Source organism: Anguilla anguilla, chromosome 18 (genome assembly GCF_013347855.1).
Source record: "Anguilla anguilla isolate fAngAng1 chromosome 18, fAngAng1.pri, whole genome shotgun sequence".
NCBI lineage: Eukaryota > Metazoa > Chordata > Actinopteri > Anguilliformes > Anguillidae > Anguilla > Anguilla anguilla.
This window is the reverse complement of record NC_049218.1, coordinates 9971599-9988668: the sequence shown is the minus strand read 5'-3', so window position 1 is coordinate 9988668 and position 17070 is coordinate 9971599. Positions and strand designations below refer to the sequence as shown.

Sequence of the window (17070 nt, the reverse complement as noted above, 5' to 3'; positions counted from 1 at the left end):
CATGAGATAGGCATATTTTTTGGAAATCTAAAACAAAATTTATGTGTTGATCAGGCGTTGTGAATCACCTTTTAAATCCTTTTAAGTAGTTCTATCACTCATCGCTAAGAATAGGAATGTCGTATTCATTTATTTACGGCAACGGCGATACTTTTTTCTGTTACTGGAGGAAAACCGTTATTCAAACACAATAAAATGAAACATCCGGTTCTCCATTGGTGTTCGCTTGGAAGGACGGATGACTATTGTATTCGGCCCTTGCCAACCGCACGTAGATTTTCAGTCTCCGCGCCTGAGCTCTTGGGGGACACCTCAATGATGAAGTGCTTGTGCGTGACTTCTCAGCGCGGCTAGAACGCCCCACGGCCATTACCTCTGTGCTTCTGCTTCCCCAAAAAGTTCACAAGCGTCGACTGAGAAAAGAAGATAAGCCAGATCTAAGTACACACCTTTCTTCCGAGTATGTGAATGTATTTCCACTAATTACCCACATAAATCAAAGTAATGACCGTTTTCTTTTCCTGATTTATGTTAGTCTAGCACTTGTGGTTAGTCTTTGACGCTATCCAGCTATTATACATTATCGTATTCTTGTCCTTATTAATAACATTACTGTTTATTACTATTATTATAAGAATTATTTTTTAAATTATTATTATTATTATTACATTACATTACAGGCATTATTATTATTATTATTATTATTATTATTATTATTACCAGCATCCTCCTCATCGTCATAACTCTTGTTCTTCCCCGATACCAGCTGTGGATGCATCAGCACCGCACAACGGCCAACTGTCATTTTTTCAGCCGAAAGGAATAGGTGGAAATAATTCACCAGCAAATAGTTATTTCTCTGATAACCAGATAAGTCGGCTACAACAGACGCCGGCCACTTTAGAAGGAAGAACTAACGCAATAGTCTATGCGCTTAGACAACTCCCGCCAATGATCAGTAAATACCTGTAATAACAATTCAGCCGCTAAACTTTTCATCACCGTCACACACCGCCCTGAGCGCCTCCTCCCCACCTAGTTTCGTTAACCTTGACCTGCACTGTGCGAGCGGATCACACGCGATCTGGTGCCCAGGAGCCGTCTGTCTGACAGGCGCGCGTTCCCGCGCTTCCCCCTTCTGCAAACACGTTAATAACGCGGCAAGCGGCGAGGGCGCCATCAGTGACTCCACTTCAAAAGATGTCAAAATAAGACCGCTGTCAAAACACAACAGGACCATCTGATGGGCAGGTGGTTGTTCGTGGGTTAAAATACCCACTCCATGACCTGATGACTCCTCAAGAAGGAAATATGCTGACAAGCATCAGTATACGTCTATCATGAGTTGCATCAGTTTCAGTTCAGCTCCCTGGCAGAAACAGTGGTTCTATTTATTCATATATTAATGCATTAATACACACTTGAATGTTTGAGGAAAGATCAGATCAGGTATGAAAAAATATCCAGTTAATAACAGCAACACTCACCCTAACCAAATATGCAAATATGTAAGCTGTGCAGGTCATTTCAGACTGGGACGCGTGCCACGTAAACAAATAACAGTTGAGAATATTAATATCTACAACTGAGCACTGAGTTTGGACACTTCATTTATGTGGGCATGTCGTGGAAGATCTGTTTAATGTGAAAATAACATGCACCAAAGAAACCCTGAAATCAAGAAAAAACAATGAAGTGTGATGTCAGCACTGCATGCCATCAGCCAATATAACCCCATAACATCACTAATATTAATAAGGCCATGAAACACAATATGAAACCTCAATATGAAAGCAGCCGCTGCCGTAAAATGGTAAAACATATATGCATGCATGTATCATGAAATAAAAGATTGTCTGATTGTCTGAACTTTTGTTCCATATTCATCTTTGGATCTAAAATCCAATTACCTTAAGCATGCAGCAAAATGTACCACCTCCATACATTTGGAGGACACTGTAAGTGCATATACATGCATGAGTTATGAGCAACAGGGCCCAACCTGGTCAATAATATTCCCAGCCCAGCAAGTGTCTGGGCAACATTATTAAAGCACTAAATGTAAGTTAACATAAGTTTTATTTTTAAAGTAGCACCAGCACTGTTTTTAACAAGCACTAACACTAATACAAAGCCCCAAGGCTACACCACCACTCCTGAGAGAGTCTCAGTCTCTTTCTTCCTCTCCCTTGCTTTTCCTTTTTTGCCCCTGGTTTCTCCTCCTCTGCACCTTAGTGTTGCCAGGAGACAGGGGAATGCACACTAATTTGTGCGTCAGTTACGTTCGATTTCATATGTATAATTCTGTAAGATTTGTTTTAAGATTACATATGGACTATTGAAATTGGCTGAAACCCTGTCTTATGTTTTTCTCAATACATTATCTGAATAAATAAATAATGGATTGTGATTTTGGCTTCATCTGTTCCTCAGATATTTCATACACAGAAATTAAAGCACAAAATAGGCCTACTTTTATTTTTAAATCTTCCACATGCTTTCTACCTCTCATCTCATTGTCTGATGCAAAGTTTTACATCAAACCTTCAAAGACCTAAAGCAAGATTTACAACCATACCTGAAATATATATCTCATTTTGTCTCATTTGCTCTTGATTTGCATTAGCCCACTGCCATAGTTTTGCACTCTTCCTGTCAAAAGACCTACAATTATGTATGTATAATATCTGACATTCAGTTAGCAAACCTGCCTTCCTTTCTGGAGCTTAATACATCATTGTGCATGTTTAGTCAATATCCTCATGTGCTATTATGTGATCTGTGGTACTTCCACAGGCACGTATCCCTGAAAATATCCAGCAAATCAGGTCCTCTCCGACTTAAAACGGTCAATCATTCAAAGCTAATGTACCATTCTACTTTTTTCTTCGAAGCGAAGTGAACCTATAATTGTGTCTGGGACCAAAAACAATTTCTTCTCAGTTGCTCAGGGAGAAATGTTTTAGAAGTTGCAATGATTATTGCGAAGGTTTATTTTGAAGGATAATTTTTCATGAACAACTGTTGAAATGAATTAATCATAGGGCTTTGACTTCAACATGTTTATTTTCCGCCATTATTGCACAAAGAAGTTCACAGAACTGTTTCATGTACCTAAGGACTCCAAAGGCCAAAGCAGGAGTGTATAGCAATAGAACAGTTCAGTGCTTGTGAACTTGGAAACTACCTGCTCACTCCAAAATGGAAAAAGCAGCTATTAAATCACTTTTTAAATACTAATTAAATAAAACAAATAGATCTAGAAGTATTCTAGGGAAGAGGAAAGGCTAAGAATCGACATTAGCATTCATTTTCACAGAGCATAATTACAATCTATACAGGAGAGGAAAAAATATGAAAAGGTGCCTTCTAAATTTTTATGGCGTCCTCTTTTATACTGAGAGAGGAATGTAGGGAATGCATTTTTACCTAGAAACATGTGGTGGCCACCCCCTGTGGTTTATGACAAAGTGTTCGTCAGATAAGTGTAATTAGTGCACAAAAAGTACATAACAGAAGCCGAGATTTACACACAGTTATGAAAACACGCAACACGCACACACACACACATAAGTACAGACACATCTGCTCGCAAAAAAAAAATCATTTTCACTTTTCAGATTTGCATTAGTCACTTGTTCCAGTGCTCCAGGTGTTAGCGTAATCTCGGGAAGATGAATAATGGGGAAAAGTATTCTCTTGTTTTTGAAGCCTAAGGATTGCTGGAGTCCTGCCACCACATGCAGGCCTGCAATGTTTTAGGCCATCCCCGACGACACCAACTTAATCAATACGTCCCATCTGAATGCAGCTGCTTCAGAACACTCCACGCCCTGACATGGGAGTGTGGGGACCTCTAACGCACACACATCTCCATGAACGCTTTCATTATTCACATCAAAAATAGCTTTAAGGCCACCACGCGAGGGATTTACTTTTGCAAATATTAATTTCTCCACAATCACATGCAGATGCCAAAAATGAGAACATGTTTTGAAAGTTTTTTTTTTTTTTTTTTTGCTGCAGGTTTCAATACTCCAATGCCAATTGCTAATGTCATAACCTGATGTAATATCCTTCATCTGATGAGCAGTGATAAATTATTATTACTTACTGAAAAAAAAGCCACAGTTAAATGTGCAGCTGACGAAGGAAGGCTCTTTCATCTTTTACATCAGCCCCAAAGGCTTCAGAATTTCACAAGCTATAGTAGTATTTGGAAATACCTTTTAAAGGGTGGGTGGGTGTTCATTATAGCTCTGAAAAAAGGTGGTGGAGTAGTTAGTCTAATAAATAAACTTGCGTGCAGGACAGGTTGTATCTATGGATAGGGAAGACAGGATGGGAGTGGGGGTTGGGGGTTGTCCTACGGTACTCAATCTTCTCTCCCAGCCGTCTCGACTCTCATTACCGCAGGAGTCAAGTGAGCTCGCACGCGATCACCTGAGTTCAAAGACAGAATCTCCCAGGAAGACGACCGAGAGGTCCTAATGCCGGAAACCAACAATGCCGTGGACTGCACACAAATACGTTTGAGGTCTAATCTTAATTTAATCTAAATACGCGCACAAGATGCATAGTTAATATCTACGAATAACATTAAGAAAATTGTTCCCAGTAAAAATGCTTCTGTTGATTGTTTTAAGGAAACCAACCATAAAAATTTAAAGAATAATCATGTAAGGTTTTTTTTCTTCCATTTTTTACTTGCTAGGAGCAACGCTGTGTTACTGTGGGCCATCACCGCACAAAGGAATAGGCTACTATCAACCTACGACTATTTACACACATGCTATGTCTTTCCATCTCTATGTTTTCTTGTATATTATTTAGTTTTTTGTATAACTGAAACGGGTCCGTTTTTCCGATAATATTGTTTGTAATAATGATAATTAGCCTAAGTCTCACCTACAATTTGCAAACATATGAATATGCAACGTTTCCCACATCAGCAAAATAGGCAATTTGTGGTGGACATCACTTAGCAGTCCGTTGAAACGCTAAACACAGTAACTGGTGAAGCAATTACACAGTCGCTTCATGTCTATTTATGCCCTTGAACTGAATTGCCATCTCTAACATTTACCTAACCTTTCACACTCAACTCAGCACAAGCCCGAATACAGACAGCTTCTGGACGTATAGAGGGGTGGAAATCTAGGTTGACAGATGTCTTAACATAAATACAAGGTCAGCCCAATTTACCTCTATTTTAACGCAGGTTTAACCCAGATGACCTGGTTATGTCCTAGCCAAATTTAGTTTTTCACCGAACGTCTAGATGGAAAATACCATGTAAATTGGGTTGAAATGGTATATATGTCATCTAAATTTGATATAAACAGGCTAGATTTGGTTGAAACGTTAAGGTTTTTTAGGCTACATCAGGGTGAAACATGAGCTAAACTAGGGCTGAATTGAGCTAAAACATCTGTCAACCGATTTCCACCCCTCTAGACGTATAGATTCCGTCCATATTCGGACTTGTGGTTAGGCTACTGGGACGCGCAATAAACCGACATGATCACATCATTAACCAATACTATTAATGTTGTTCAGAAGGCTTTGCGTTCATATTTTGAAAAAACATGGCTATAGATACATTCCCCCAACAATGAGAATTATCGCGTTGCAACAAGTAGGGTGGGGAACGAATACGAGATAATCAGTCGCGAGCTGTCCGTGGTCCTGAAATCTCCCGATTTCATATTAGGGTCGTCTCTGTGCTTTTGCTGATAATACCCGACATCAGCGTTAGGGAACTTGTAGGGCATTTTTTATTCAACACCCATCAGCCGTATATAAAATCAATGAGGATTAGCATGACGGCATAACTCTCTTATCCAGCTAAGAGCCAGCCAGTATGTCCTAGAGCGTAGAGCGGTGGAGATACAGGCGGGTTTCCCGTGAAGATCGCATTCTGCACTTGGTGCTGCCTCGCGATGGGGCTGAGTGATCCCCGGCGAAATATTGATTTAGACTCACGAAATAAGTTAAATAAACTTGTCTCCCAGTGCATATGAAGTTCATTTTTAAAGTGAAACTTTAAAATGTGTAATATTAGATTACATCATGTTTCTCTCAACAAAATCCTGCAACAGGTCGAGCAGGACAATTAGCACAAAAAAGTCAAAGATATAGTCTCCTCCTAGTGGACATAATTGAAAATGCACTTTCAAATCTCCCCTCGCCATTTGCTGATATGATTTTATTCTTGATTTATAGCCATGTTTAACATGGTGAATTTTAAACATTTTCACGGATACTATTTTTCAAACGAAACCATAAGGCTAATGCACCGTATTCAAACTTTCCCGTGTACAGAGCAATGGGGTACAATCTGATTTGTTCTCATTCCACGACCGTACTGTATACACCGCCTATTTACCCCAGCATACTTATATCAGCACTGTTTAGGCTATACATCAAACACGGACTTACTCGTCATTGCCCTGAGTTCACACCAGTGCATTCGCAGAAATCTACATCGTAGGGACGAACTGGGAGGGAAGGGTACGGGGCGTGCCTCGCGCGGAGACGTGGATTTGTTTCCACCAGCCTGCAGCGGGCCGTAGGAGGCATTGCGTGACAGCGCAACCATGACTTTAAGCTTTACACCAACTGAGCATTCGGTTCAATGGCAGAGATAACAGGTATATCCGGTATCCTTTCTTTCATTTGCGCTTCTGTCTAATGATATACTGTAAAGCATAAGAGGTAACTGACAGTTTTGCACACACGTAGTTTTTCTTGTGATTATACTTTAATTTTTTCGTTTACAAAAAAATACCAGTCAATATACTCATAGGACACCGCAATGCTGTGAAACGCACTGGTTTCCCAAATTAAATAAATAAAACCATAAATAGAGGCGTAAAACATTAATTACTGGGAGTAAACAATTATATCATTCTTCGGTGGTTTACAACGCTGATTATAGTTGTTAGATGTTCAAACCTCAAAAAGGCTAGACGTACCAGTTTGTATTATAACAAAAAAAAAACGGGGAAAATATTTAATCACAATTTATTACAGCCACTGTTTATTTCGAACGCAAATAAAAGGGGAAAACAGTATTATAATGAAGCCCTTTCTATCTCCTAAGTCTAAAAACTGGACCAAATCCTTTAAAATTACAATATATGCAGCATGCAGCGCTTCAAGTTCGGTTAATACATGTATCAGTCTATCAAAAGATGTAGGCGATGTTGGCCTGTTCAACGCATCATAGTAAATCTTTGCATTCCAAGTAAAACAATACAACTTGCTAGATATACAGCATGGGCTTTAAAGTACCTTGTTCAGGTCTAGAATTATTTTTTCAATGCATGTTTGTCCGTAAATAGGACGTCCGAGCCCTTTTCAGTTTTGCCAATAATTGATTTCCCCGGGGAGTATGGAAATTTAGTTTAAGTCACCATACAATTCCCTACTGATTTAAATTAAATAAATGAACAGCGATAAAAAAAAAACAGCAGGACGCTTATTTTGCCATTTTCTTCTTGTAGCCTACGTCAAAATTGAGATGGCAAAAACTAGTTGATAATGAATCAGTGCAATGCTCTTATCCCTCTGTGAATTTCCCCCACATAAAAAAAACATTAAAAATACTACTATATTGTATCCGGAATAGGAAAGGATAAAGAGTTAATAAACCTACTTTAAGAGGCATCACGGTTTAAATACAGCAACAAACAAAATATGAAAATGATTGGAAATAAAATAGCGACACGTATTTAGAAGCAAGTAAAGAATTACAATAGGTTTCAATTTGCTACGTTTCCTTGTTGCAATATTTTCATATTTTCTGTTTCTCCATATAGGAGATAAACAGGAGCGCAAAGTTTACGATAATTTGTTTTTTAGTTGTCAAATTAATAGTTATTGTACAAAAGTTAACCGTTCTATTAATGCACCATGGAACATTCTTTTAAATTATTGATTTATAATACGAACAATCGTTTATCGTTTAGTTCAAAGGCAAGTCCCAAATACAACAGGTCCAAGCCCAGAAACAATTGCAAACTGGACACACGTTGTGTACAATTTATAGACCATTTGTTCAGTTTGAAGAAGATATTAGGAAAAAAACCCATGTGCCGCTTGGATATCAGTCGGTTGCCAAACTGATATAGTGCAAACAAAATATGACCTTTATGTATTTGGTCTCATTTATTTCCTCCATTTCCGTTCAGCTACAACAGCATGACGCCATGGATACGAGCCATAAAACAGTATAAAAAGCAAATACCAATATTTTATGGAGCAGCGTGGTGTAATAAAACTGAATCCAAATGTGGATCAGCCAGTTTGTATTCCACTTAATTTAAAACAATGACCGTGGGGGTAATTTGTCAGTGAATTATGAAATGTCACAATAAGGCATTAAGCATAAAAATACAAAGAAATGATCTTAGAAACGTCAATGACGAATTTATTCTTACATTGCAAATATATTATTTTAGATGGTGCAAGGCTGCTTGCCAGCTAAGCGATTAACAAATAATATAACGCAGCAACATAGACAGACTCGCGCACTGCTGACTGCGCATTAACCGTACAGGCAGTGGGTAGCAAACTTATAACTACAATCCGCAGATCCACTCCAAGTGCGTATTGGACGTCCGTGCGCATGTGCGTCTGTGTGTGAGAGAGAGATCTGTGTGTGTGCGAGAGAGTGAGAGAGAGAGAGAGAGAGCGAGAGAGATCATTTTTCGAGGAAAGAAAAAAAAATCAACCAATGCAACAAACCACGAGTCGGACGCTGACGAGTTACGATGCTATTTGTCAGTGTACCGTTCATGATAAATCATTTGATTTGGGATTAACAAAGCTATATATGCAGAGGGTCTCATATTGTTTGAACGAAGTCAAAGCGGCGGGTTGAGTCAAGAATAATCTCGTGCTGTATAAATTATATGCGAGAGCATAAGGCTATTTATTTTTTTCTTGAATTCATTTGTACCGTCCGAACTAATTTTGAAACACTATGACTGCATGTGCAATTTCCGAATTTCACATTAGCTCGCATTATACGTAATCGAATCCGTTAAACAGAACACCAGCGCAATTCTGTTTTTGGATCCCTCGCGACCTCGCTGAAATGTAACCGCTTGCCTACATTAGCTGGTTGCTGGGACCGCAGCTGTTCGGTAAGGAAGAAAATATTGATTTTCGCATCCGATAAGTGACCAATGATCTCTGTCTGCATTTAGACCTGGAAAAAAAATATTCGCTCGTCCTTCCTCAAGAAATTACGGACAAGGTTTGGTCGTTCTTTGGAGTGGAAAAACCGGTGCAGATTTATCCACAGGTAGCCTATCATAAAAGTTTAATCATTATTAACTCTCTCCTTTAATTTCATTTGGATTTGTGATACGTTGTTAACTCACTAAATTGATATAATTTTGCAAGCGTAGAAAATTCGTATATTTATTATACAGTTGTTTGTCAGTCCGTCGCTTAAAAGTTTTCATGAGCAGAGTATTGTTTCCCCCCCGAAAGTTTACGATTACGATATTGTTTTCCATTACACCACCCTTTTAATTAGAGATTATCCAATATTTTATAGTGTCACATATAATCACCGTATAGCACACAATATGCAATTTGAGCACATCCTAATTCATTCTTATTAATATCTGCCATTCGGGCTTCACAGGAATGAGGATGGACATTCAGGAGGTGATGGAGGAAATGTCCCGGCCGTCGCCGCGGAGTCTGTTGCTGGCGTCAGTGTCTTTGCTGGTGGCCGTGCACCTGTGGCTCTGGATCCAGAGATGCAGGAACGCCGACGGCCCGCCGGGGCCGTTCCCCTGGCCAGTCATAGGGAACGCGGCGCAACTTGGTAGCGCACCCCATCTCTACTTCAGTCGCATGGCGCAGAAATACGGCGAGGTCTTCCAAATTAAGCTTGGCAGCCGGGCAGTTGTGGTGCTCAATGGCGATGCGATCAGAACGGCCCTCATCAAAAAGGGGGCCGACTTTGCGGGAAGACCTGACTTCACCTCTTTTCAATTTGTTTCCAACGGCAAGAGCATGGCTTTTGGAAACTACAGCGATTGGTGGAAGGCACATCGAAAAATTGCCCAGACTACTGTCCGTACATTCTCAACAGGCAATGTCCACACTAAAAAAGTGCTCGAAAATCACGTGCTGAGCGAAGGCAGAGAACTGCTGCATCTTTTCATGAAAATGACAAACGAGAGAAAATATTTCCAGCCGCTTACATATCTGACAGTATCTACAGCAAACATAATGAGCGCCGTGTGTTTTGGGAAGAGGTACTCCTACGACGACGCCGAATTTCAGGCAGTGGTCGGAAGAAACGACCAATTTACCAAAACGGTTGGTGCTGGAAGCATAGTGGACGTCATGCCTTGGCTCCAGTATTTCCCAAACCCAATTAAAACCATATTTGGAAACTTTAAAGATCTCAACCGGGAATTCTACGGATTTATCAGTCAAAAAGTGGCTGAGCACAGAAAAACAATTCAATCACGCACTGTAAGAGACATGACTGATGCATTCATTCTGGCGCTTGACCAGGGTTTAACAAGCTCTACGGGGGTGTTCTTGGACAAAGAGTACGTGCCACCCACGGTTAGCGACATCTTTGGTGCGAGCCAAGATACACTGTCAACCGCCCTGCAGTGGATAATTCTGGTACTTGTAAGGTAAGCCCTTTGTTGAAGGATTTTCAATGAAAAGGAAGAAAATGCATTATGACTACGTTTCAGCATCTTAACATGTTGAGTGGTTAAGTAGGATTATCCGACAGATTCATATATGCTTCCAAGAGAAATTTAGACTTGTTCAATCTGGTTGAACTTTTCTTACAATGGCTTCCAAAGCATAGGAGAAAAAGCACGCAAAACAATGCGATTAATGTGTGGGATACTGTTTAAACCACCGGTTGCTCGAAGCAGGTTTATCGGTCTGCTTGCTCACACAGTACAAATAATGGATAAGAAGCACGTTACATCATTGTTAATTTAAGCTTTGAGCCAGCACAAACAAAAACACCATTATATTTTGTGCATTATGTTTTAAATGCTCGCGCATTTCAGGAGGATCTCTCATCGTACCTAAGGGTTTCACTTTTTTGTTAAAGTTAGTATCTTGTTAACTAATTTAAGGACACCATCAAACTGCGTAAAACGCTTTTCCATAGCGAGCGTGGAGGCAAGCCACATGTCATAGTTTATATTCGAGACGAAGGTGTACAACAGGATGTGGGTGTGTTTCTGGGAGGGGATGAAATGAAGGCAGCATTAAATATGATATCCGCAGTCTCGTGCATTCTTTGTGTTGAAGTGCAATTGCGTAAACCGTCTTTAAACCCGAGCTGCTTTTTCTGTGCACGAGGAAAAAGTTCTTTACTGCAAGGGGCGTTCGTTCTTAATCATAAACGTCGGTTGTCAGTGCGCGTGTCAACGTGCAAGCAGACGTTACATAACACAGCACAGGAACAGGAGACCAGGCTGACAGCACCATGGTTTATAAAAACACCGTGACACAGAAAGGAAGACGGAGGGGCGGTACATTTTAACTTGTTTTTCTTAAACACAAAATGTGCCTGTCAAGAAGTTTCATGAACAGTAGATTTTAATTATGTAATATTCTTGGGGAGTGAGTGCGGGAGGGGGGTTGGAATTAAGAACAGACACGATCGACAGGACAGTGAGAAGGTTAAAAAACAAACAATGCCTGTATCAGTAAGCTTTTCATTAGTACCTGGGAATAAAACCCCCCAACTAATGATTTTGGTACATATGAAATTTTTAGTGATTTAGCATTAGCTAGTTTTACCAAAGCGACTGGGTACAGCCAATGAGGTGGATAGATTAATGCCAAAATGGCTCAGCTTACATTGTAAAGCCTCCTCTCCACTGAAACATTTAAACTGGAAATCAGACTTAGATGCAGAGTGGACAGGCTTTATGGTGATAAAACCGCCAGTACTGTCACCTTGTCGGCTCCGTTTATTTCTTGACATAGTGCTTGATAATAGTGCTAGGCTAAAACAAAAACCTGCTCCCAGCCCAACCCTTTCACAATGAGATTAGACACCCCAGCTCCAGGCTGTAGGTAAATGATGAGGTCTAGTCAGACTGAATGAGTTCAAATGGCAGAAAGCGTCCCACAGCATAGCATATGCACTTTAATCGATGGAGAGGTGTGGGCAGTTGCTAGCAGGTAGTTTTGCTTTGCTTGTTAGGACTGCCCTGCTTTGCTTTATAGACAGGATCAACTCATATTGACTGTTCACTCTATGGACTACAGCACAAGGTGCACAGGTGGTCATCTAGCCAATGAGCTGTAACTGTGAAAATGAAAGCCAAGACAATGTCATCATGTTGTTATAGCAACATTACAGGACATAGCCAGGAATGTCATGCCCAGTGAACCGCCTTGCTCTACATGGGTTGCCCTCCCAGCCCACCCCAACTTCCATTAAGCACACAGTGGTGGGCCCCATGAAAAAATGTGACCTTGGGCCACATAAAAATATTTATCACACTGACAACATCCCATCCTATTAATCCAAACATTTTAAAGCCCCATCCAGCCCGGAGCCCCACGAATCATTACAAACACACACAATATTTCTTCAATGTGTCTGAAACTTCATTCGCTCTCTTGCTTTTCAAAGGTGATATGTTCATTGTCATCTTTCAAGAAGTTTTGTCGTGAGGGGAGCCATGCTTGGCCTCTGCTGACAGATGATTTTTGGGGGTGTCTGGCTTTATGTTACTCAGAGTATACCAGCAGGGCTAAGAGACAAAGAAAATATTTCCCTTCACAGAAATGGCCCTCAGAGAGGCCACAACCTGGGCGCCTTCCTCTGCCTGACCCTGTCAAACTGTGTATCTGCTCAGGTTCCCGGACATCCAGAAGCAGCTCCGCGAGGAGGTGGACAAGGTGGTGGACAGCAGCCGGCTGCCCAGCATCGAGGATCAGCCACGCCTGCCCTACGTCATGGCCTTCCTGTACGAGGTCATGCGGTTCACCAGCTTCATCCCCCTCACCATCCCACACTCCACCACCACCGACACCGCCATCCAGGGCTACCGCATCCCCAAGGACACCGTGGTCTTCATCAACCAGTGGTCCATCAACCACAGCCCCGCCAAGTGGGTCCGTCCGGAAGTCTTCGACCCGAACAGGTTCCTGGACAAGAGCGGGGCCCTGGACAAGGACCAGACCAGCAGCGTGCTGATCTTCTCCCTGGGGAAGAGGCGGTGCATTGGGGAGGACCTGTCCAAGATGCAGCTCTTCCTCTACACTACCCTGCTCATCCACCAGTGCTTGTTCAAGGCCAACCCCGCTGAGCCACTCAGCTTGGATTACTTATACGGCCTGACCCTGAAACCCAAGGCCTTCAGCATTGCGGTCGAGCACCGAAACTCTATGGCCCTGCTGGACGCTTATGTGCAACAGCATGCGAAAGCAGAAGCCGATGGGGAAAGCACATCCTCAGAACAGAACTAATTACACACACACACACACACAGACACACACACAAACATGCATGCATGCACACACACACACACACACACACAAACACGCATGCACACACACACAAACACGCATGCACACACGCGCACGCACAGACGCGCACATGCACACACAGACCAATTATAAGACAAAAATGAAGGTCAATGGAAATATTCTTTTATCACTGAAGTATAATTATGTGCCATCAGGTCTCACTCTGTTCATGAGAGTGTACAGTAATTATATATGTTTATCGATGCAACGCTCAGGCAAAATAGATTCTTATATTTTTATATATATTTTGCTTTGTCACTTTGTAGTTGTTGTTGTTGTTGTCCTCACCATCGGTAGTCCTCACGTACATTTTGTTTTTAAAAAGGTTGTATATTTGATTATCAGTATAAATTAGAGCTAATATAAATGCACTGATATAGGCCTACATGCACACACACATGCATTAACACATATATACAGATGTGTGCGGTATGCGTTATATATTCAGCTGCATATAATAAGAATAAACAGTAACTCCTACAGAGGGAGAGAGAAGTTCAATGGGCATTAAGATATTAAGCATGACCTGTGATCGGTTACCATGTTAAGCATGAACCATGATTGGTCAGCATGGCCAATAGTAACTGTGAGCAATGATTGATCACAAGTGGCCCAGGGGGTCCATTATTAGGCAGCATGTCATTTGATTGGTCAGCACAGCCTACAATTGTTCTGTGCGACCAATGAAGTGAATTTATCTCACTCAAGACATACTGACATCAAAAGCAAGGATATGCCATTCAGCTGGATTTACGGTGACAGTCACAATGAAAATACTAAATATGGAAATAATTAAGCGCAGAAATATTTAGAGAATAATTTTGACAAACAGTATACATTGGAATATGAAAATGTTTAAGCTAATGTGAAGCTACAAAGGTAGACAGCTGTGGAGTTCTATCACAACGTTCCGGAACTCAATGGTAATTTTTTAACAAGCTCTTCAATTTCAGAATGGATCATTGATGACCTCCCGGTTCCTTTTTACATTTTTTTTAAGGTGAGGATGCTACAGCACCTTTTAATCATAAAAAAAGGACTGGGCGATGTTCAGTAACTTTGACGATAAAAAATGGATCAAAGATTGTTTATTAAGCTGCTACTTTCCATTAAACGGATTTAATATGAGGTGCACTCGTGAAATGAATCTGCAGCTGGCAAGTGACGCTTATTAAAATCGGAACAATACTTGGACTCCATTTTATATAGCGCTTTTATCCAAAGCGCTTAACAATTGATGCCATTCACACACACACACTCACACACCAACGGTGAACGGCTGCCATGCAAGGTACCAATCAGCCCGTTGGGAGCAATTGAGGGGTTAGGTGTCTTGCTCAGGGACACTTTGACACGCCCAGGGCGGGCGATCGAACCGGCAACCCTCCGACTGCCGGACAACCGCTCTTACATCCGCTCTTACCTCCTGAGCTACGTCGCCACAATAACAAAGATTACAAACAGGGTCCATATTCATAAAGCGTTTTAGAGTGGGAGTACTGATCTGGGATCAGTTTGCCGTTGAGCACATAATGGACAGGGGTAGACTATGTACAAGGGAAAACAGACCCTAGATCACCACTCCAACTCTGAGAGGTTTTACGAATATGACCCCAGGACACTTAAAGCTGAGTTTCGATCCTCCCCTTACTTGTTGCCCTACCACTGGGGATAAAAGCATATATTGCTAAAAATGCGTCAGGTATTGAGCAGATAAACTCTGTAACACACTTCTTTGAGAAAATTAATGGCGGAAAACCAGCTTCTTTTTTGGGTCAATGACTACATGAATGGTACTCAGGATCATATAACAACAGAGTGGTGGTGAGCTGTCTAATTGCACAGATCTCATTACTCGCACACTATCATAGCAGAAAAAAGCAGAGGATGACAGCGAGGGGGAATAGCAATAAAAACACCAGTCTCTGAGCACTTTAGCAACCCAAACTTCTCTGTGCCCTCGTTCTGCTGTTGTATCTTACTCTCCATACTCTAGGCTTGCTGACTTTTCTGCTTTTACAAAAGGAAATAATACATTAACCAGGGGAAAATAAAGAGTCCATCCTTGGCAGGTGTTAGGAGAAGCAAAGGAGAGAAATTCCACAGTGTTGACTACAGTGACTTGCTGATGGGAATCTTCTCCCAGCACAGTGAGGAAATCTGCATCATACGACTTCATCTTAATACTGTCAATACTTTTAAGTGTTATCATTTAACATGAATAAACTGAAAATAACCTGGGAAAGTTCAAAAGTTAGTTAAAAAGCCAGGAAAGGTTTTTGGTTGGATGTATAGATTGTACATGCTTGACAGCTAGTGAAAGTTTTACCAGCACTGTCCGAAAAAAAATGTGCACAAAAACTGTACCTAGGGAGTATAATGGCTTGGGGCAATACTCTTAAAGGCATGCCTCTTACACATGCCTCTTACACTTTTAGATTAGTAGTCTAAGGTACAAATATAAGCCAGTGAGAGGATATTAATAGGAACTGTACCTTAATGACCGAAAACGGACCCCAACCGTGCAATTTTTCTGACAGAGGGTTTCCCCAGCCCGTTTGTTGTTTGTTTATTGAAGGTTGAGTAGCTACTAAAAGGTGTACACGCGCAGCAGAAGTGTCCAGGGGAGCAGCAAGCTGGCTGATATTCTGTGCCGTGTTGGGCTGTACGTCTGAATCTTAGAACTGCTGTTTCACACTTGTATTTAAGGGCTTTATTCATTTTAGATCTATATTAGATCAGTGTTTAACCAACATTTGCTAGAGAGGTTCATATGCTTCACGCTGTTTTAGACACAGGTATTCAGGCATTTGCTGGTCTGTTTTTCAAGTTAATGATTTGTATAAGCTCAAACATATTAGAGGTTGCTCTGAAAAATGTATATGTTCAGCCCTTTAAGTTGTTTAATTTAACTTGCTCGTCACAAGTATGATAATGTTAGCTTTGTATATTTTTGTAATAAATATGTAATATATTTGCTATAACTTTGCTGTTATAAGGACTTTACCATGATATTTATAGAACCGAAAAAGATGATCACAAATCACTTTTATAACCTTTGAAAATTACGGGAAAATAAAGACTACTTTTATTACTGTGACTGTCATTTCTTAAGCATTTGTCTCCAGGTGACACCAGCCTTCCTTGTGCCTTGATCAGCACTATATCTCACTCAGTCCTATGAGCAACTGCAAAATATCAGACTGGAGAATGAAGCTCTTTTTCAAGCTCAAACTTGTCATTTATACTTGTGAAGACACATGCGTTCAGACAGACCGAAAGGGAAATGCTGATATGAATGCTAAATATTAACGGTGTAAATGCTGCAGGAAACTGCTGCCTTGATGAAAAAAAAAAACTAGTTTAAAATTCAACGGAAGAAATCCTTTGTGGCAATCACAAAAAAATAATGAAAACATTTACAGTTAAATGCAGTTAAAGTGCAGACTGTCAGCACTGAGGACATTTATATCCTTATCGGTTGATCCATGTAAGAATTACATCTCTGTTTATAAA

At 40.8% G+C, this 17070-nt stretch overlaps 1 protein-coding gene and 1 long non-coding RNA gene across 4 annotated transcripts in view; one reads left to right on the top strand and one right to left on the bottom strand.

The window, feature by feature from the left end:
• LOC118218481 overlaps positions 1-17070 on the bottom strand; it is a 40238-nt gene that overhangs the window by 19545 nt on the left and 3623 nt on the right. The window lies entirely within an intron of this gene.
• On the top strand, positions 8590-16654 carry LOC118218479 (cytochrome P450 1B1). Of its 2 annotated transcripts, none has more exons than XM_035401158.1 (3): positions 8590-9152; positions 9662-10676; positions 12882-16654. In XM_035401158.1, exons 2-3 carry the CDS (start codon positions 9664-9666, stop codon positions 13492-13494), a joined length of 1626 nt encoding a protein of 541 aa, XP_035257049.1. In that variant the 5' UTR covers positions 8590-9152; positions 9662-9663; the 3' UTR covers positions 13495-16654. The 2 variants fall into 2 exon arrangements, with proteins under 2 accessions (XP_035257049.1, XP_035257048.1); XM_035401157.1 differs by having other exon boundaries at positions 8591-9313.